Genomic DNA, 23,171 nt, shown 5'->3' with positions numbered 1-23,171 from the left:
CTGAAGGCAAAGTGAATAATAACCAAGATGAAGCCGAGGTTATCGTTCACAGATGTTCACTGAGGTGGATAATTGTTTCAGTATAAATACACAGGTGATTTTTTTTTTTTTTTTTTTAAATCATTAAAAATCTTTTGTTTCAAACTTCGAAAGTGGTATGCAAATGTAATAACAGTGTGGCGCAGAGTTATCGCTTATCTGTGCCAACTCGCATAAAATACTTTTGTTTTGAAATGGATAAAATAAATCACAATTCCACCTTACCTTTGAATAGTTTTAGACCAAACTTCATAGCATCTTTAGTGCTTTTACGAACAGCATTTTCTTTCATAATTTGTAATTCTTCCTCACTTACAGTGACAAAGCGATTGGCTGCATTTAATCGCCTGTATTTATACCAAGTGTATATAAACCTTTTAGCCCTCTGAAAATCTGATGTAGTAAATCAGTGTCTTGGCTATTATTTTGAAATTAACTCTTATGGAAGTAAAGTTGATATTCTAATGGTAACATGAAATGTGTGGGCTATGTAAACTTTTGGTCTCGCACTGCTTACTGTTGTATACATTTAGGACTAGGTTAGTTTAAGCTGGGTGTGGGTTTGTCTATAACGCTATGTGATGTCATGTTGCAGATGTAAGGAGAGTATGTATCATGCTCTGATCTACGCTACAGTGTTGGAGATGCAGGCTATGATGACCTTCCAGCATGACGACATTGTCAACGCAGGGAACACAATGAAGAGTGCTCAAGAAGTTTGCCAGAGGTATACATTTGAATGCATACACATTATTTTTCTCCTAGAATAGTGTATGCTGTCAAACTTTACCGATGCACATGTGTTTGGAGTTTTAAAAAGCCCATGATGTTTTGAACTTTAGGAAAACGAGTACAATTTCATGGGCTGAAACAGGACTGTTATTGGGTGGCCGTAGTGATTTACCTGTGCTTGCGTGGGGATAAAGTACAGCCCTGTCTCAATAGCTTTAAATGGTCGACATCTGATAATTCCCTATCTGCTATAATGAATGTTACCCTGTGGTCAACTAGAGACTCTTGGTCAGAGTAGGGTCTGTGTTCTTCCAACAGATACTGCTTCAGGTGAAAATTATATTCATTCTGATCCAGTTTATAATATAAATTGATTTCGAGGCCTCTGAGCAAGCATGAGAAAGGTCCAGGAGCAGGTGTGTGTGTGTTGTTTTTAATTTATTTATTTATCTATTTATTTTTGGTCTTGTACTGTGGTGTAATTATGTGGAAGAGTGACCACTGCTCTTTCAGGAATCATTTTTCACTGTCATTAACTGTCAAGCATAGGTTTATCATATGTACATTAAATCTAGAGATAATGATCAGTGAGAATCTGTTTGTGCTCCCTACCAGAGTTAATTTTTTTTTTTTATCTTTTAAATCATTTAGTTTTTATTGAGCCTTTCAGTTCAGGTATTGCACAGCCATAAATGTCCTACAATAACTAGATAGGACACAAGCTGTTTACTTCCAGTTAGACACTACATTGGTTTGCTGATTCTTGTCATAAGTATCCCATTTTGTATATTACGTTGTCAACTAGATCAGTAAAAATGGGTGTCTTAACACCTGAAATAATGCTTAGCAATAATGAAAACGTGCCTGAGGGTTTGTGATCACTCTAAAGGTATCGAACAGGAGTAAGTTTTTCATATGTTTATAGCCAACTGTCATGGCCCTCTGGGCTTCGCCCCTTTTCCCCAAGCTGTGTTGTGTTTTCTTGTTGATTCCCTGCAGGTGTGCTTCTGACAGGGAGGAGGCAATCAGCCCAATTGGATGCACCGGGCGCACGGGTGTATCCAGACTTTATCAGTGTGGCTACTCCTCTTGTCTTGGGGATGCAGTGGCAGAGACTTGTTCGGGAATGGCGGTGCTAGATTGTTGGAGAAAGGCTCGTTGCTTTGGCTTTGTGTTCTGATAGACTTTTTGGGATAGACTTTGAGCTTGAGTTTTGGACTGTTTTCGTTTAGAGTTTATTGCCATTTGCCCAAATACACTGCAGTACAGGTACATTGGAATTCTTAAGCATTTTCCACGAGTCAGCTTCATAGACATTATATAAAATAAATAAATAAACTTTGTTTGGTGAAACTCTGTTCCGCCCCCTCTCCCATTTAGTTGGTTATACTTCCTCGTGAGCGTAACAATTGGGGGCTCGTTAAAACTAGGCCGCACATTTTTGTAGCTTTATTAAATTGGATACGTAAAACATGTATATAATTTAATTAAAATAATTGGTGTTTATAGCTGCACTCTTTTGATTTGAATTAAGTACCGCATTGTTGGGAAAACTTTGTTGGTGTTTTTCAGAATTTATAGTGCATCATTACCCTGCCTCAACCTGTCTGAAGTCTAGGGTCTACCTTAGCTAGTGGGGGATTGGTGTTAGTCAGGGCCAGGGAACTTTTGTATGGTTAACAAGCAATGACAGGTTATTGCGTCTGTGTACAGACTTGGTTGAAATCGTTTGCGAGTTTGAAGTTTCTATTGTTAAATTACAGCGGCTGAAAAAATGGCAACCCAGCCTGTTCAGGAGTTCATTCAGTCTCTCTCTGATGAACTTCTGGATGTACTGATGAAAGAGCACTTGTTAGAAGTCACTGTGCATTATAAAATTGAAGTATCTGCGCTACAAAACATTTGAAATAAGGTGTTAAGAGTATTATTAGGCCTTCTTTGAGTGACCAGGGAATGCTGCCACCTCAGGCATCCACTCCTGAGTTGCCACCTGTTTTGAGTGGCTTCACATTTGAGCAGCAAAAGAATTACTCTTAATCCAATGTGAAACAGAATTGGGGGGGAGGTGTCTTGAATACCAAATGGAAATTGAAAAAAAAAAAAGCGTATCGAACAAGAAACCAAGACTAATAGGCAGAATTTTGAAAAATGCTGTTTGGAAATTGAACAACGCCTAGAGCTGATAAGAGGGCAGGTTTTCTGTGCCGTTTGGTTCTGATCTGTCGTCTTCTCCCAAATTAAACATTGGACACCACTCTCGTTTAGTTCCACCCTTTAGTGAGTCTGATGTGGATATGTTTTTCAATTTATTTGAGAGAGTCGTGGATGCCCATGCCCGGGCAGATGTTGTACAGACGTTGCTCCTTCAGTGTGTGCTAACTGGCAAGGCTCAATAATAAGCTTATTCTTCATTGTCAGTGGCAGAGAGTCAGATGTATGAACACGTTAAGTCAGCAGTACTGAAGACTTATGAACGGGTCCCAGAGGCTTATCACCAGTCTTTTCGGAATTTGCAGAGAAAACCTAATCGGACGCACGTCGAGTTTGTTAGAGACCTGACCCTACAGTTCAATTGTTGGTGTGCATCTGAAAAAGTTCAAACATTAGACAATTTGAATGACCTTGGTTCTTTTGGAACAATATAAAAGGCTCCCTGAAAGTGTTGCTACCTTCATTGTACAACCCTGATTGCAAAAAAGTTGGGACAAAGTACAAATTGTAAATAAAAACGGAATGCAATGATGTGGAAGTTTCAAAATTCCATATTTTATTCAGAATAGAACATAGATGACATATCCAATGTTTAAACTGAGAAAATGTATCATTTAAAGAGAAATTAGGTGATTTTCATGACAACACCACATCTCAAAAAAGTTGGGACAAGGCCATGTTTACCACTGTGAGACATCCCCTTTTCTCTTTACAACAGTCTGTAAACGTCTGGGGACTGAGGAGACAAGTTGCTCAAGTTTAGGGAAAGGAATGTTAACCCATTCTTGTCTAATGTAGGATTCTAGTTGCTCAACTGTCTTAGGTCTTTTTTGTTGTATCTTCCATTTTATGATGCGCCAAATGTTTTCTATGGGTGAAAGATCTGGACTGCAGGCTGGCCAGTTCAGTACCCGGACCCTTCTTCTACGCAGCCATGATGCTGTAATTGATGCAGTATGTGGTTTGGCATTGTCATGTTGGAAAATGCAAGGTCTTCCCTGAAAGAGACGTCGTCTGGATGGGAGCATATGTTGCTCTAGAACCTGGATATACCTTTCAGCATTGATGGTGTCTTTCCAGATGTGTAAGCTGCCCATGCCACATGCACTAATGCAACCCCATACCATCAGAGATGCAGGCTTCTGAACTGAGCGCTGATAACAACTTGGGTTGTCCTTCTCCTCTTTAGTCCGAATGACACGGCGTCCCTGATTTCCATAAAGAACTTCAAATTTTGATTCGTCTGACCACAGAACAGTTTTCCACTTTGCCACAGTCCATTTTAAATGAGCCTTGGCCCAGAGAAGACGTCTGCGCTTCTGGATCATGTTTAGATGCGGCTTCTTCTTTGAACTATAGAGTTTTAGCTGGCAACGGCAGATGGCACGGTGAATTGTGTTCACAGATAATGTTCTCTGGAAATATTCCTGAGCCCATTTTGTGATTTCCAATACAGAAGCATGCCTGTATGTGATGCAGTGCCGTCTAAGGGCCCGAAGATCATGGGCACCCAGTATGGTTTTCTGGCCTTGACCCTTACACACAGAGATTCTTCCAGATTCTCTGAATCTTTTGATATTATGTACTGTAGATGATGTGTTCAAACTCTTTGCAATTTTACACTGTCGAACTCCTTTCTGATATTGCTCCACTATTTGTCGGCGCAGAATTAGGGGGATTGGTGATCCTCTTCCCATCTTTACTTCTGAGAGCTGCTGCCACTCCAAGATGCTCTTTTTATACCCAGTCATGTTAATGACCTATTGCCAATTGACCTAATGAGTTGCAATTTGGTCCTCTAGCTGTTCCTTTTTTGTACCTTTAACTTTTCCAGCCTCTTATTGCCCCTGTCCCAACTTTTTTGAGATGTGTTGCTGTCATGAAATTTCAAATGAGCCAATATTTGGCATGAAATTTCAAAATGTCTCACTTTCAACATTTGATGTGTTGTCTGTTCTATTGTCAATACAATATCAGTTTTTGAGATTTATAAATTATTGCATTCCGTTTTTATTTATAATTTGTACTTTGTCCCAACTTTTTTGGAGTCGGGGTTGTAGACCGCCACATTCAGACCGCTTCTCAATCTGCTGTGTTGGCTGATGAGTGGGAGCTTACCCATAGGTTTCGTTCAGAGAGGGTAAAGGGTGAGGGGTGTGGGTGGTGTCTGGGTTTTTTTTTTTTTTTTGGTTGTTTATTCTTCGCCCTCACGCTAATGTACAGAATATTCCGCAACCTCAAAAGAGGTATGTGGGTAAAGGACAGCCAGCTAGTTTTGACCTGACCTGTAATTACTGTCTAGGAGAGAGCCACTGGAAATCAGATTTGCCCTGTCCATCCATCTATTATCTGTAGCCACTTATCCTGTTCTACAGGGTCGCAGGCAAGCTGGAGCCTATCCCAGCTGACTATGGGCAAGAGGTGGGGTATGCCCTGGACAAGTCGCCAGGTTATCACAGGGCTGACACATAGACACAAACAACCATTCACACACTCACCTGCTGTCAATTTAGAGCCACCAATTAACCTAACCTGCATGTCTTTGGACTGTGGGGGAAACCGGAGCACCCGGAGGAAACCCATGCAGACACAGGGAGAACATGCAAACTCCACACAGAAAGGCCCTCGCTGGCCGCTGGGCTTGAACCCAGGACCTTCTTGCTGTGAGGCAACAGTGCTAACCACTACACCACCATGCCTCCCTGATTGCCATGTCCTTAATTCTTTACCCCTTAAAGTGCCATTCCACCATTGGATGTATTCTTTGGCATAAAATACAATATATTTTGACAACATGTATAAATGGTATCACTAGATAGAGAAATCTTTTAGCTTCAAAATGATATATCAAACATAATTTTTTGACAACGACAAGTATATTAATTTTGCGACCAAAGTCACCTACCCTTTTAATTTCCGCGTGTGATGTCATCGGCAGGTTCCCCTTCTTGTGTACCACGTGACATGTGACGTGGCACATATTATCAGCAATGGCGGATAGAACGCGATAAAAATAATACCAATAAATCTAGCTAACTGAAAGATTAACTCAATTTTTCGCAATTTTTTTGGCCCCCATATACGAGGAGAAATGACTCTCACTTTGGGGGTTTCCTGGTCTAAAAATAGACCGACACGTGGTACACAAGAAGGGGAACCTGCTGATGACATCACGTTTCACTACCGCGCGGAAATTAAAAGGGTAGGTGACTTTGGTCACAAAATTAATATACTTGTCGTTGTCAAAAAATTGTTTGATATATCATTTTGAAGCTAAAAGATTTCTCTGTCTAGTCATCTCATCTCATTATCTCTAGCCGCTTTATCCTTCTACAGGGTCGCAAGCAAGCTGGAGCCTATCCCAGCTGACTACGGGCGAAAGGCGGGGTACACCCTGGACAAGTCGCCAGGTCATCACAGGGCTGACACATAGACACAGACAACCATTCACACCTATACGGTCAATTTAGAGTCACCAGTTAACCTAACCTGCATGTCTTTGGACTGTGGGGGAAACCCACGCGGACACGGGGAGAACATGCAAACTCCACACAGAAAAGCCCTCGCCGGCCCCGGGGCTCGAACCCAGGACCTTCTTGCTGTGAGGCGACAGCGCTAACCACTACACCACCGTGCCACCCTGTCTAGTCATGTTGTCATAAAATGTATTGTATTTTATGCCAAAGAATACATCCAATGGTGGAATGGCACTTTAAAGCAGTTGCTACAGCCACCCTTGTATAGGTGTATATACTGTTCACCCTGAGAACATATTTACAAGGAAAAAAAGTCTAAAGACAAGGTTTTGACAAGGTTTTAGACAAGGCATCATATGTCATCATTATGGGATATACATGGGGTTGTCATATGTCGTCATTAAGGGGTAAAGAGTTAAGGCAAAAAATACTGTCATCAAGCTCCGTAGTTGTTCTGTGAAACCCATGGCCCTGGCTGCTCCCTTCCCGCATCTGCTGAGTTGGTCATTCCCCTTGAAGCTCCTACAATACCTGTTGCAGGTGCGACCGACTGCAAGGTGATGTTTGAGCTGTTTATTTCTGAGGGTTTTGTGTTGCTTATTGGCAGCGACCAAAAAGTGCCCGTGAAAATTTTAAGGGACACTGGGTTGTCAGTCATTCATTTTAGAGCCAGTGTTGCCTTTTTCACCCGATCATACACAGGAAATTCATTACTGATTCATGGAATTGAATTGAACATGTTGTTCCTGCCACTGCACAAGGTGACGCTTATGTGTGATCTTGTGCAGGGGGACATGTAGCTTGGAGCACAGCCTGCTCTGCCGGTTGATGGCATGTTGCTAATTTTAGGAAATAACCTGGCTGGAAGAGTCTCCACCAGAGGAGGTGACTGATGCGCCTCTCTTTGACAGTGGCACCGATGAGAGTGCGCAGCAGTACTCCGCAGGTTTTTCTGCATGTGCCGTAACTCGCTCTGCCAGTAAAAAGGTGGAACCTGTGCCGGTAGAATGAACAAAGTCTGATAAGGTTTTGTTTTTTGTTTTCTCCTTCTGGCTGATTTACCCGTTGTCTGTCTCTTGTGGGGAACTATTTAAAGAACAGAAGAGCGATGAGACACTTAAGTCTTTGTTTGAAGAAGTTCTTGCTGACAATGAAATTTGGAATAGGGCTAGGGGTTATTACCTTTAAAGATGTACTGTTGCGAAAATGGTCACCACATGCCAACTGTTTTGTTGGTGATCCAATAGTCCAGGTGGTGGTGTCCATGAAGTTCCATCCGCTAGTTCTTCAAACTGCTCATGACAAACTTGCCAGTCAAGTTGGTGTAAAGAAGACGTATGATCGAATCCTTGGGTATTTTTACTGGCTGTGAATCAAGTGGGATGTTGCCAGTTTTGTGAAAATGTGCAGGACATGCCAGCTGATGGGCAAGCCAAATCTGGCACTAAAACCTGCCCCACTACATCCCATTCTGTCTGCGTGCCAACCATTTGAGCACCTAATAATTGACTGCATCGGTCCTCTTTCTCGCTAAAAGTCTGGTAGCGAATACCTGCTCACCATAATGTGCCAGGTTACTCGTTACCCAGCAGCTTATCCTCTGAGGTCAGTTAACACAAAATCAATAGTAAAAGCCTTAACCCAGTTCATTTTCTATTTTTGATTTGGCAAAAATTATTCAGTCGGATCAGGGGAGTAATTTTACAGTGTTTTCTGATGTCCTACGCCAGTTGGGAATCAGGCAAAATCTGGCAACTGCATACCGCCCTCCGAGCCAAGAAGCTCTAGAGTGGTTCCATTCCACACTGAAATCGCTGCTTAGAGCCTAATGTGTGGAGTTGGACTGCAACTGGGAAGAGGGCCTGCCCTGGCTGATGCTGGCAGCCAGGGAGGTTACTCAAGAAAGTAGCGGTTTCAATCCAAATGGTCTTGTTTTCGTGCACTGGCTGTTATCTATCCTTCATGATCAGTGGACTGACTCTAAACCCCTGAGCAATTTATCTGATTAAGTTTTGAGGTTCTGCCGTCATCTCTCTTCTGCCTGGAGAATGGCTAGAGCGTGACTGACAGACTCTCAGAAAAAGATCAAGTAACTGTTTGATTGTCGCACTGAGCAGCATACATTTAGTGTTGGGTATCAAGTCATTGTGCTGCTCCCTGTAATTGGCTCTCCATTCCAGGCCAAATATACTAGACCTTATACGGTCCTGCATTGTGGCCCAAATGACAACTAATATGATTTCGACTCCAGATAGGAGAAAGAAATCACAAGTGTGTCACTTCAATCTATTAAAACCATCTTAGTCGTGATACTGAAACACAGGCTTCTTCGCTTGGTAGACCTGTAGTGTTAATGGACAGATCCAAAGTGGCATCAGAGGATGGTGAGCTGAGGACATCAGATGATTGGGTGTTACAGGGCCATTTTAAAAATAAATAAATAAAAAATTAAATTTGGAAAGCTTGCAAAATATGTCTTTTGATTCTTGGACACTTGAGCCCAGCTCAGCACAATGAACTGATTTATCCTGTTATTAGATTTCCCAACTTTGTTCTCTGACGTACCGACACAAATGAACGTGCTACAGCACGACGTTGACACTGGAAGTGCTGAGCCCATTCACCAGCATTCCTATCAAGTTTTGTTTGAAAAGAGAGAAATTTTGGAGCAAGAGGTCCAGTATCTCCTCTCACACAATCTGGCCAAGCCCTCCTTCTCTAGCTCGTCATTGCCTTGCCTTGCTTCTTGGTTAAAAAAAAAAAAAAAGATGGTACATTTGGCTTCTGCACTGGTTATAGAAAACTTAATTCCGTAACGAAGCCTGACTCCTTTCCTCTACCAAGAATAGAGGACTGTGTTGACCAGGTAGGAGCGGTGAAATTCGTAACGAAACTAGACTTGCTCAAAGGATACTGACTGGTCCCATTGACTGAGTGTGCATGAGAAATTTCAGCTTTTATTACTCCTAATGGTTTATTTTCTTACTGCGTTATGAGTTTCAGTTTAAGAAATGCCCCTCCGACATTCCAGAGATTAACGAATTGAATGGAGTTGCTGTTTTATCTAGATGAGGTGGTCGTAGTCAGTGAAAGCTGGGAACAGCTGGAGCACTTGCGCCTTCTCTTTGCTTGCCTTGCCCAGGCGTGTCTCATGGTCAATCTAGTGAAATGCGAATTCGCTGGAGTGACCGTGACTTACCTTGCCCAGGTATTAGGGCAGGGGCATGTACGCCCTGTCCATGCCAAAGTAACAGCGATTTGAGGAGTTTCCTGTTCCAACCACTAAAAAAGAACTGATGCGTTTTCTCGGCATGGTTGGTTACCATTTGTTTTTGCAAAAACCTTTTTTTTTTCTGTTGTAGCTCTGTTAACAGATTTGTTAAAGGAACAGTCCACCGTACTTCCATAATGAAATATGTTCTTCTCTGAATTGAGACGAGCTGATCCGTACCTCTCTGAGCTTTGTGCGACCTCCCAGTCAGTCAGACGCGCTGTCACTCCTGTTAGCAATGGAGCTAGGCTCAGCATGGCCAACGGTATTTTTTGGGGCTGTGGTTAGATGCGACCAAACTCTTCCGCGTTTTTCCTGTTTACATAGGTTTATATGACCAGTGACATGAAACAAAGTTCAGTTACACAAATTGAAACGTGGCGATTTTCTATGCTATGGAAAGTCCGCACTAGAATGACAGGCGTACTAACACCTTCTGCGCGCTTCGACAGCGCATTGATACCTGCACTCAGGAGTAAAGGTATCAATGCGCTGTCGAAGCGCGCAGAAGGTGTTAGTATGCCTGTCATTCTAGTGCGGACTTTCCATAGCATAGAAAATCGCCACGTTTCAATTTGTGTAACTGAACTTTGTTTCATGTCACTGGTCATATAAACCTATGTAAACAGGAAAAACGCGGAAGAGTTTGGTCGCATCTAACCACAGCCCCAAAAAATACCGTTGGCCATGCTGAGCCTAGCTACATTGCTAACAGGAGTGACAGTGCATCTGACTGACTGGGAGGTCGCACAAAGCTCGGAGAGGTACGGATCAGCTCGTCTCAATTCAGAGAAGAACATATTTCATTATGGAAGTACGGTGGACTGTTCCTTTAAAGTCCAAAACCTTGTTTATCTGGACTGAGGCTTGTCAAAAAGTATTTGAGGGCATTTAAAGCCCTTTTAACCTCTACACCTGTCTTTATGGCTCCCCAGCTGGAAAAGTCATCAAAGATTCAGATAAATGCCAGCAAAGTGGGGGCAGGGGCAGTACTATTACAAGACCATGACATTGAGCACCCAATTTGTTGTGTGTGTGTTTTTTTTTTTTTGTTTGTTTGTTTTTCCCACGCAAATTCACAATCAGTTGAATTACTCCACTATGGAAAAAGACGCACTTGCCTTAGTGTTGGCATGCCAACATTTTGAAGTGTATGTAGGAAGTGGTGGTTCACCTGTTGTCATATACAGTGATCACAACCCCCTCACCTTCCTGCATTCACTGCAAAACACAAACCAACGACTGATGCGATGGAGTCTTTTCCTCAAACCTGATTACTTGGATATTAGACACATTAAAGGCTCAGAGAACGTAGTGGCCAATGCGTTGTCTAGGGCACCTGTGTGTTAATTTTCAAAGGATTGTGTATAAAAAAAAACATTCAGGCTTGTATTTCTCTTCCTTTGTCCCAACAGCACCTGGGAAGCTTGTTGTAGTCACGATGAAGTGGAAGGTCTTTTAATGTAATTCATATGTAATTCATATGTATGTTTTGTAAATAACTAACTTTTATTTATATTTCAGCTGAAATTTAGAGCTTGTTTTGGTTGTGACGTGAAATCAAGAAACTACGTAAGTAGTTCCCTGCTGTTCAGGGGGAGGGTGTCCTGGCCCTGTGGGCTTCGCCCCTTTTCCACCAAGCCATGTTGTGCGTTTTCTTGTTGAGTCCCTGTAGGTGTGCTTCTGACAGGGAGGAAGCAATCAGCCCAATTACAGGCACCGGGTGCGCGGGTGTATCCAGACTTTATCAGCGTGGCTACTTCTCTCGTCTTGGGGATGCGGTGGCAGAGACTTGTTCAGGAATGGCGATGCTAGATTGTTGGGGAAAGGCTCGTTGCTTTGGCTTTGCGTTGTTCTGATGGACTTTTTGAGAGAGGCTTTGAGCTTGAATTTTGGACTGTTGCTCTTTTGTAAAATAAACATTGTTTGGTGGAACTCTGTTCTGCTGCCTCTCTTCTTTAATTGGTTATACTCACTTGTGAGCGTAACACCAATGTGAAAGAAATCAGCAATTACTCAACAAAATGAAACTGGATATTATGACCGGTTAGGCTGTCATGTTTTATCATAGGTCTTTCTGATGGAGAATTCTCCTTTGTTCCTTACAAATATAATCTTTATATTTTTAAATGTCACGAAGTATTGTGTAATTTGAAGTTATTGTAAATAGTGTTTGCTTGGAATCTTGATTTGTGTTAGCTGTCATACTCGTTGTGACATTGAGACGCATCATGATGGATGAGAGCTAAATGAGAACAGGGGAATTGCCTTGCTTAACATGCAGTTCATTCATGCATAAATCCCTTTGGTAAAGTTAGGTTGCGGTTAGCTATTCAGAGTGGGTGAAAGGAATTTCACAGAATCACTCATCTGTCATATTAAAGGATGCTGAAAACAGTGGCACCTCCAGAAATATTTCATAGGGGTGGCCAGATGGGGACACTTAAAATCTTGGGGTGGCACACCAAAACTAAAAGCCATAATTTCAGGATATCATTATACTGTTGTAGTAAACCGGCCAGTAGAAAACTATCAGAAAGACTTGAGGAAATGCCTACTGATATACTTTGGTTTATTGTGTTATATTTAATATATTTATATTTATTCTGACATAATAATAATTAATAATAGTGGTAATAATATTTAGCCCCTCTCCGTAGTAATTATCAATTATAGCTGTAATAATAACCTGTAGGAATTTCTATTCAGACAAATGAAACTCAACTACCAATAAACATGAATCAAAAAGCTTTAAATGACTGTCATGATTTGTAATTTAATGGAAACACACACTAAACAAAACATACATTTCTTCAGATGACGTTACTATCTAGGTTAGCCATCAATTTCATTATTAAGGCCACACAGTCATAATTTCACCTGTTGGTCCAGGAACAGGTCGAACAGCTGCTTTTGTTGAGTCCTGCCTGGCTTCTGGCTCTGTTATTGATGCTGGCTGTGTATCCTGCTCTGTCTTTTCCTCTACTCCGTCCTTCTCCTTCTCCTCCTCACTTAAGCCTCTGTTGCTCCCCTGCCGTCTCTTTCTCTCCTGTTCTAATATTCTTCTTAAAATAAGAAGAGATGTCTGTGGACTTTCTCTTCATTGTCGGAAAATGACTGACATAACATACAATCAGCAGCTAACGTTAGCTACGTAACTCAGTTATACATGTCAAAAATCCGTCAAAAAGCTGCTGTAACAGCACTATTTAGCACTTAAAAAGCACACGTTACGACGCATACTTCCCCCTCTTCTTTTACTAAAGAATATTTTGACTTATTTACTTACTGGTAGTCTTCTCCGTCTTCTCTCTTAACTCCTTTTGAGGTCATTATTTACCTGTGTAGGTACAAGCGGCGGTCACGCGCACACGCTGAGCCGTTGCTGTAGGAGCGCGCAAAAGCGGCGGGGGGAGGGGAGGGGCTGCTGTGAGTGAGGGAAGATGATCTTCCCTCACTCACCGAAGATCAAGAGCGTCTTGCCTGGCTGGCTGTGCATTTGGGATGAACTGCATAACTGAGGCTACTACAATCTATACTGGACAGTGGGGTGGCCAGTAAATTTGTAGGGGTGGCCACAGCCCCCCCTGGCCACCCCCTGGTGGCGCCACTGGCTGAAAAATCAGCTTTCCAACATGGCATCATGACGAACCCATGGCTTACCAATATGTTTGACGCAGCGTGTCTGTTGTAGTGCATTATAGGATTTCTACATACACAGCAAGCGTCATCTTTGGAGTTTTATGGCAACTGGCATTTACATTACTGCCACTTTCTGGAACTAGTCCGTTACTGTCTTGAAGGGAAAATGAAATGAAAACAAAGCTGATTTTTATGCCTCCGCCACCGTAAGGTGCAGCAGGCATTATGTTTTTGGGTTGTCCGTGCATGCGTCCTTCCCGAAACCTTGTGAATGCGATATCTCAAAGGCTAATGAAAGGAATTTCACCAAACTTTCACCATTTGTGCACTTTGGGACAAACATGAACTCATTAGATTTTGAGATCAAAAGGTCTAAGGTCGCGGCACGGTGGCGTAGTGGTTAGCACTGTCGCCTCACAGCAAGAAGGTCCTGGGTTCGAGCCCCGTGGCCGGCAAGGGCCTTTCTGTGTGGAGTTTGCATGTTCTCCCCGTGTCCGCGTGGGTTTCCTCCGGGTGCTCCGGTTTCCCCCACAGTCCAAAGACATGCAGGTTAGGTTAACTGGTGACTCTAAATTGACCGTAGGTGTGAATGTGAGTGTGAATGGTTGTCTGTGTCTATGTGTCAGCCCTGTGATGACCTGGCGACTTGTCCAGGGTGTACCCCGCCTTTCGCCTGTAATCAGCTGGGATAGGCTCCAGCTTGCCTGCGACCCCGTAGAAGGATAAAGTGGCTAGAGATAATGAGATGAGGTCTAAGGTCAAGGTCACTGTGAGGTCAAATGTCTGTCCGAAAACCTTGTGAACACAATATCTCCAAGGCTAATACAAGTAATTTCACCAGGTCAAGATTACTGTGAGGTCAAATGTCCATCCCCAAATCACAACTTAATAAGGTGTGTAGTCTACCAGGTGGAGGCATCCCCATCAACGCCGTTGGTGTCGAGTTCTATCTAGTGACGTTTTAGTTTGTACTGCATTGTTCGTTGTGTGGGTTTTTTTTTTTTTTCCCCCTCCGAGTTAACGAAATTTTCATTGCTAGTTTTAGTCTTCACAAAAAATATTAACCCTGCCCCCTACAGGTTTCGTAAGAGGTCTGGCAGTCTGGCAACCAGAGCAGCAGGAGATGAGCTGTGTGAACGTAAGTAATCTGAACAATATACATTTGTAAAAGTTCTGGAAATATTGTAAAAGGTCTGTTGTAATTCCATGTATGCTTGCACCTTTTAATGCTGCATATTGTGAGAAAAATCCTGCATGTCTCTTTCCAGTACAATGAAAATGTATGTTTTTGTATGATGCTTTTAAAAATGCTTAAAGTCAAAGTCTACTTTGTATTGTGTACATGTGTTTTTATAGAGGAGCTCCATGCTGAGGCGTGTTATGCTGAATGCTTGCTACAAAGAGCTGCTCTCACATTTTTACAGGTTAATAGAGCGATTTCAGGCAGTAGTCTCCCTCTACACACAAACAGCCACGTAACACACACATGCAGTTCCACTGAAAACTACACCTACGTTCAAACACCCACACTCGCTATCAAGCCTCCTAATTGTAATTCATAAAAAGTATACCATAGACATTCTGCTCCTAGATTTTGGGCTTTATCTTTAGGTGCATTGTTTTTGATGAAATTAAAAGTCCATAAAACTGCCTTCTGCACGCCTACCTACAAGTAAATCTTATAAGATTTCCACTAATTATCAATTTACATGATGAACTGGTGATGCTGCACATGCCCCAACTACTCAGACCTTTTTTTTTTTTCCTTTCTGAGTGATTTTGCTTCATCATTCTCTGTCCTTTTTTCCTCTAACTTTTCTGCTCTATTCCTTTGCTGACAGGATGAGAACATGGTGAGTTTCATTAAAGGAGGAATCAAAGTACGCAATAGCTACCTCATATACAAGTAAGTAAGCTTTGTATGCCTTTGACCTAATTATCCTTAGAGGAATACTCCAGAGTTTTTCAGTCTAATCGGTCAGCCACATTTGTAGAACATGTGCATGTAATTTTTGCACACTGAATTTTAGACAAGAATTTCATTTCGACACATTGACTTAAAACTCCCTTATATCAGGGGTGGACAAATCTGGGCACCTGGGATGAGCAGATTTCAGACCTTGGCAACTAGTTTCATCACAGTTGCACATTGCACAACAACCAGAAAAAGGAAAAATGTCACACTGCTCACTTTTTTTTTTTTTTTTGCAAAGCAAAATTTTTGTTTTAAATTTCATGCGCTACATGGTGTATTATGCAACTCAATGTTGTAACTGTAGTGTGTGCTTCTAAATCCCACCACCTGATGCACTGCATACAATGGCCAAGGTGAGATCTTGGTGACGGTAGAATTTTTATCAGGTGGATTAATTAGAATGCATAGATCTGCAGATACTATGTATTGTTATATCCTGGAGCAATACAGTAAGAAGTAATTCTGAACCATCAGCGAAAAATTATGCACTTCTGTGATTTACTTTGAGTGGTTGAAAGCATCAGTAAAACACAAACTCTGTAGGTCCAGGTCTGACAGAACAGGAACTTTAATTTTTAAATAAAAGTAGGTAGAATAACTGGTATTTAAGAAACTAATGAGACAGTACTGACTGCAAGAGGCTCACTTGCAAATAAGGTTTTGTCATTACTCCTATGGCTGCCTGGAAAACTGCTTAAGGTTTAAACCTATTTATATCCTCTTATAAATTCGCATTCAGACAAGCCCAAAGCACGCTGATCAATCATAGTCCAGTTACAGGAAATTATTGTGCTGTTATTCCACACACAGGGAGCTCCACTCCTTTATTGAGTCACAACGCTCCTTCAAGGGGCCAAATCACAAGCACCTGGAGGGAGGGGTGGCGTTCGGAATCGGTGCTTTCAACTTGGTATGTTCCACAAGTTGCTTGGAACTTTTCATAAATGATTTTTAAATAATGCATCATTTAATTGACTTTCCCAGTCACTCATTATTTCAGACACTTTCCTTGTTCCCTGCACGGATTCTCAAGGTTTTAGAATTTGCTGGATTTTCTGGGGATAAGGTAACTTTTTTTTATTTATTTTTTTTATTTATTTATTTATTTTTTTTGTCGTCTTTGAATTAATGAGAGAAATGTGGATATACATTAGCAATCAAAAGTTTGGACACACCTACTCATAGGTTTTTCTGTATTTTAACAATTTTCTACATTGTAGAACAATACCGAAGACATTCAAACTATGGAATATGTGGTGAACAAAAAATTTTTCATGTTTACATTCTTCAAAGTAGCCAGTGTTTACCTTGACGATGCTTTGCACACTATTGGCATTATCTTAACCAGTTTCATGAGGTAGTCACCTGGAATGCTTTTCAATTAACAGGTGTGCCTGGTCAAAAGTTAATTAGTGCAATTTTTGCCTACTTATTGCATTTGAGATCAATTATGGGGCTTTTCCACTACCAACGTGGCTGAGTTGGGCTGAGCCGTGCGGTGCTGAGTCGAGCTGAGTGGGGCTGTTGGGGTTGCATTTCGACTACAACCGCGCTGAACCGTGCTGGCTGGAAGTGGGTGGACACATTGGGTGGAGTTAGCGAAAGTGGGTGGACGTCACGTGATGTCGTTAGGCGGTGCAAACAGTGACATCAGTGACCTTTTAAGCGGTAGTCTCACGACCCGGATAGTAAACAATAAACATGGAGGACATGGAGTCGTTAGTGTTGCTGGTCTTGGTGCTGTGGCTTCTAGTTTTCTGATCATCATCTTCCGGGTTTACAGTGTTTACAGATCCCAGCGTGCTCGCGGGGCGTGTGGGCATGTGAGGACACTCCTCACCAATCAGTGCGCAGGGGAGTGTCTCCTCACGCCCCTAGCCCCACTCGGCTCGGTTGGGCTCACTTCAGCCCCACTCCAAAACCGTGCGAGTGTTGGGTGCTGAGTAAGGCTGAAGTGAGCTCAGTCGTGCTGCTCTGAGGTAGTCGAAACGCAAGCCGTGTTGGGCTGAAGTGAGCTGAAAAAGGGTAGTGGAAAAGGCCCATTAGTAAATAATAAAAATACAGTAAATGGCCCTATTCTGCAACTCTAGTAATCCATATTAGGTCAAGAACCGCTCAACTAAGTAAAGAGAAACGACAGTCCATCAGCACTTTAAGACATGGTGTATAAACTGATGATAAAGAAAAATCATTGAATTAGGCGTGTCCAACCTTTTGACTTGTACTGTATATACTCCTGTTTTTAAAACATTTACCCTGAAATGTCCTAAAACCTAGATAAAGAGAACCCAAATTTATGCCGAAATATCGAAAATTTTGTGAACCCCTTATAACTTTTTAGCAGCACAAATGTAAGACAGTTAGGCTCTCTTACACTTTTTTGTTTTGTGAGATGTCGTGTGTGTGTGTGTGTAGGAATATGGGCTTTCCCGGCTGTATGAAGGGGCCACCTCCTATAACCTGCGTTCTATGCTATGTGCTCTGCTGCTGCTCTGCTACTACACCTTCCTCTCATTTATTTTAGGTAATGGCAATGCTTATTTTCTATACCTGCTACCACAAGTACACAAACATTTCACTCAAGGTAAAGCCCAATTACTTGTATTAATCAATAACCTGATAAAATTTGAAGTGCAGCATCAAATTCTTCACTCAGGTTAAAGCAGAAAAGTGTAAACTCTAGGGATTGGATTAAATTGGCTAAAAGTACAAGATTCCCAAAAGAAAAAGATGTCAAATTTCTTAGTATGAAAAGGCACATCTACATCACCTTTGTTAACATGTATACCAAGTTTCAAATCTGTATCATGGATAGTTTTGGATCTATGCTCCGGAAACAAAGATTGCTCTTAGAAACGAAGTCAAAATCTAGTTTATGTAAAAAAAATTTGAAAAGTACTCCTCCCCCCCCCCCCCCAAAAAAATGACAAAAGGCTACATGTTGCTTGATATGTATACAAAGCTTCATGAAGAGATCTAAAGTAGTTTTAAAGATATGCCCTGGAAATGAAAACGTGACCGGACGGACAGATGAACGGACGGAACCTGTTTCTATATCCCCTGCAAAACTTCATTTGGGCAGGGGATGATGATAAAAAAAAAAACCTAATAAAATTTGGAAGTCTGTGATTTGAATTCAGTAGCTTTTGGTCCACTAAACAAAAATAATTGGGTGTCAGGGAAGATTCTTTTTATGACCTACACTTGAAAAATCTGAAAGACAGTCTACCTTTAAATGTATTAAAGTTCATAGGCAATGGTTGGAGGTGAAACATAGAATATCAACTTTATTGTCTAGAAGAACGACCCAAAAAACAAATTCAATCTTCCTGGTGTCTAATTTGCACCCTAAAATTGAATAAAACGGTTAAAATATACTGTTTTGCCCAATTTCCGAAGGTTTGTTTGTCTCTCTTATGCCCACTTTTACCGCCAGGGGACAGTCATCGTGACGTCATTTAAGCCAAACAGACTGGGAGCAGTTCTGTGTTTACTTGCAAACTGAGCACACGTGTACGGACTTTGGTCATGAGAGGTTGTGTAAAATGTCTGATAGCGATTTTGAAGTAGGAACTCTCCAAATTAAATATCGAGAGGTGAAACCATGCATGTATGAACCTATGGCTGCTGCGAAGCAATCTGTGAACGTGGCTCACTGGTTTGACCGTGCGGCCTCGGAATTGGACAGTGACTCGGCCGACTCTGATCCCGGTGACCCCGGACCTCAACAAGACTCGCGCCCAAACGATTTATCCTGGTAGTTATGATAAATTCTTACTTTTGTCGTAATGCTAAATAAGAGCCCTTTTGAAGAATAATTAAACCGCCCTTCCTAGTGGATATAGGTAACGATTACTTGACAGTGTGCCGGTAGGCCACATTAGCCTGCCATCCATGGCATTATACTATTTATAGCCTACTCTAAGCGAGGAAATGTCCCTTTGTCTCATTTCCACAATGATTGTACAGGATCCCTCAGGATTCTTGACTTGTCAATTGCAAGCAGAAGTAAAAATGTTTACCTCCAATCTTCTCCTTTTTGCTTGAGCGTTGCTGCTCCGTTTCTTTGACTGCTTGATTTTGTTTCACGTGCACAATCCACTCTCTCCGCTTCTTCTCCTCTTTTGGAAAAAGCCAACCCTCTGGCTTCACGTGCACAATCCACTCTCTCCGCCTCGTCTCCTCTTTCGGAAAAAGCCAATCCACTCTCTCCGCCTCTTCTCTCTCGGAAAAAGGTAAAAACTTCTTCCTGAACCGGTCCTGTTACAGTTCACTGCACAACAATAAGGTATGTTTTGTTTTGTTTTTCTTTGGAAATTCCCAAACGCACGTCTGCACTCAAGCTGAACGGCAATGTAACTAAATGGAAGTGGACTCAACTCAAGCGATTTGTTTGTCTTAAATGGCGTCACACACCGAGTAGTCCGAAAATATCCGAACAGATCCGCACTAACTTATTTTAATTAATACTTATGAACAATACTTCTTGGGACCAGAAGAAAATTACAGAAGGTTTTTTTACATATAAAGTTTCAAATGTGCATAAAATTAAAACCATTGCCTATGAGCTTTAAGTGAAATAAGTAATAATTGTAATAACTTAAGTAAGTTACATGTATTAGGTGAAAATAATAAAACAGACTTAAATACAGTAACACTTGTACTTTACTTCCAACCTCTGCTCACTACACAAGAATGCATTGTGGTTGCACATACTTGGTCTATTCAGAGTTCTAACTGTGGATTCCTTTTAAAACAGTGGTTTTAATAAGAATAACTGCATGTCAAATGGTGTTCTGTGCACTACATACTTGTATGTAGACCCTGCATTTTTGTTCAGTTGTAAAGCACTAATATTTTACACGAAACAAAAAATGACTGTGTAACTGATCTGCACCAGAAAAAAATAAATCAAAATGAAACAGCCCAGGATATCTGGTCTAAACTTTTTCTTCCTAATGTGCTTCAAAGGTAATCTACTGTAGTGTTGTATTGGGCTATATTCATATAGCTGGTTTGCAATCATGTGACTTACGACACATGAAATTCAGATGGAGGGCAGCAAGTCAAGTCTATATACTGCATGAATTGGAAATGGAGGAAAGCGAGTACATAAGGTTGGATGAACCTGCATGCAGCAGGTACTGTCAAAATTGAAACACACATTGGATGTGATCCATACAAAATGATAAACTATTTTTCCCACAACTTGACCCATTTAGGAGCCTGGTCTGAGGCCTAAAACCCCAAATCAGAATAAGTTGGGATGGTATAGAAAATGCAAATTAAAAAAGAAAGCACTGATTTCTAAATTTACTTTGACTTGTATTTCACTGCAGACAGTATAAACCCAAGATATTTCATGTTCTTTGTCTGGTCAAATTAATTTCATTTGTTAAAATGCATCCATTCCTGTATTTTAGGCCTGCAACACATTCTAAAAAAAAAAAAGTTGGGATGGGAGCAGTTTAAGGCTAGTAATAAAACAATTTTATAATGATGTGATTTGAAATGGGATATGTCAACAGGTGACCTGTAATCATGATTTGGTACAAAATCAGTATCCAGGAGAGGCCCAGTCTTTTGAGCAACAAAAATGAGCCGAGGATCCTCCAGTTTGTCAACGCATGCATGAGAAAACTATTGAAATGTTTAAAAACAATGTTCCTCAGAAAGCTAGGAAGTGATTTAGATAGTTCGCCCTCTATGGTACATATTAAATGATTCAAGGAATCTGGAACAATTTTGTTGCGCACAGGTCAAGGGTGCAAGCCTAAGCTGAACACCCATGATCTCTGATCCCTCGGACAGCACTGCATCAAGAACAGTCATTCATCTATAGCTGATATAACTGCACGGGTTCAGGATTACTTTGGCAAACCTTTGTCAAGCACTACAATAGAGCTATATCCACAAATGCCAGTAAAAAACTTTATTGTGCAAAAGGAAAACTTGTGTTAATTGTGCAGAAGTACCGTTAACCTCTCTGGGCTCGGAGCTATCTGGGATGGACCATCACACAGTGGAAACTTGTATTGTGGTCAGACGAATCAATATTAAAGGCCTCTTTTTTTTTTTTTTTTGGAAGAAATGGATGCCATGTGCTCTGGACCAAAGACAAAAAAAAAAACATCCAGACTTTTACCAGTCATAAGTCCAAAAGTGAGGGTCTGTCATGATGTGGGGTTGTGTCTATACCCTTGGCAAAGGTAACTTGCACTTCTGTGATTTCAGCATTAATACTGCCAAGTACATTGAGATTTTGGAGCAACATATGCTGCCTTCCAGATGACATCTTTTCCAAGGATATTGCTACAAGACAATGCAAAACCACATTCTGCACACATTAGAAAGGCATGGCTGTGGAATAAAAGGGTGTCTGTTCCCTCTGTCCCCAACAGAGAATGTATGGTCATTTTTCATTTCAAAATTCATCACAACAACCTGTACTGTTACACACTTTAAGATGTGCTGGCAGGAAGAAGGGGACAAAAGAACACTGGAAATTCGTAATCATTTGGTGTCTTCAGTCCCTAAATGTCTTTTGTGTTGTGAGAAGGAATGGGAACATTACATAGTGGTAAATGCTTTCCTGTATCAACTTTTTTGAAATGTTTGTTTATTTTGAAAAATAAACAATATTCATGCGATAAAATATCAAATGTGCTTCTGTTGTGGTGTTTTGAATGCAATACAGGTCAAAGTTTATTTACAAATCCTCGTTTTCAGTTTCAGCATGCCATCCCAACTTTTTTCTGATTTGGGGTTGTATATTGTGATGAATTGCATCACAATAGACTTGTAAATTTTATTTATTTATTTAATTTTAAAAATCCTTTACTTAAAGCTAGATGGCCTTTTGATTTCATAACATCGGTGAAATTTAGTTCCCTCTGAAATTTGGTCATTGTGATCTGTTTATTTCTGCAACATCTCAAAAAAAAAAAAAAAAACACCCCAGGCCATTCTGTGGCTGGGAAGTTATTTAATTTGAGGGGCTTCTCTAGTGAATAATGTGCATGAAATCACTCGCTTTGTGCAGTCAAGCAGACCAAGGAAGTCCGGTGTGCGCATGCGCAGGTTTACCTTCTTTGGGGTTTTACGGCAGCTGGTGTCCAGTGTTGCATTACTGCCATCTACAGGTTTACCTTGACTGTGCCCTGACCATGACATCATTCTGTCGCTAAACGAACAGTTGATCACACAGAGGTGCTCGCTGACCACCGATATCCATTTATTAGTTTGGTCCTGCGTTTCCTTTCCTTCACAACATAATGTCTTCTCGCTTTCCGTTACTGTAGTTAGTCTTTCATGTTTCGTTCGCATCCTCCATTTCCCTCTCCTGTTTCAAATTTGTATCCCACAGCGTCTTGTGCGAACAGGAAAAGCCCACCATGTGATGCATGACGTAGTATCTTGAATTGGGTCACGGTGAAGCAAGAAAAATTCTCCCTTATTTAGGGCCACGTGGCCTTAAATTAATTTAATTGTTCTGTTAAAAAAAAAAAAACCACACAATTTGAAGTCTGTGATTTGAATTCAGTAGCTTTTGGTCCACTAAAGACAAATAATTGTCAGGGAAAATTCTTTTTATGGCCTAAACTTGAAAAATCTGAAAGGCAGTCTACCTTTAAATTATTTTAAATAGAAATACTTTTCCTCATTTTTCAGTTCATGTTTTTATATCATGGTGCATGACATGGTTATCAAAATGGTCTAAATGTCTATCATGATATTTTTGCCATATCACCCACTCTTATGATACATTATCTTCACATTAATGGTATATACTTTTTGACCATTAGCCAAATTATATAGCACTGCA

General features: G+C 41.1%; 1 protein-coding gene across 4 annotated transcripts in view; it reads left to right on the top strand.

Annotated features, from left to right (window-relative positions):
• The window catches only part of zgc:158403 (tetratricopeptide repeat protein 39A), a 74,597-nt gene that overhangs the window by 30,304 nt on the left and 21,122 nt on the right, over positions 1 to 23,171 (top strand). For 3 of the 4 annotated variants that reach the window (XM_060901528.1, XM_060901526.1, XM_060901529.1), the window contains exons 3-9: positions 635 to 766; positions 14,451 to 14,509; positions 14,728 to 14,795; positions 15,213 to 15,277; positions 16,157 to 16,256; positions 16,347 to 16,412; positions 17,762 to 17,870. In XM_060901528.1, coding sequence (XP_060757511.1) covers positions 635 to 766; positions 14,451 to 14,509; positions 14,728 to 14,795; positions 15,213 to 15,277; positions 16,157 to 16,256; positions 16,347 to 16,412; positions 17,762 to 17,870 — 599 coding nt within the window. The remainder of the gene's footprint in view (positions 1 to 634; positions 767 to 14,450; positions 14,510 to 14,727; positions 14,796 to 15,212; positions 15,278 to 16,156; positions 16,257 to 16,346; positions 16,413 to 17,761; positions 17,871 to 23,171) is intronic. The other variant, XM_060901527.1, reaches the window with a different exon arrangement.

This window comes from Neoarius graeffei, chromosome 20, assembly GCF_027579695.1.
Source record: "Neoarius graeffei isolate fNeoGra1 chromosome 20, fNeoGra1.pri, whole genome shotgun sequence".
Lineage (NCBI taxonomy): Eukaryota > Metazoa > Chordata > Actinopteri > Siluriformes > Ariidae > Neoarius > Neoarius graeffei.
The sequence above is the reverse complement of the archived record's forward strand: the minus strand, read 5'-3'. Positions and strand labels throughout refer to the sequence as shown.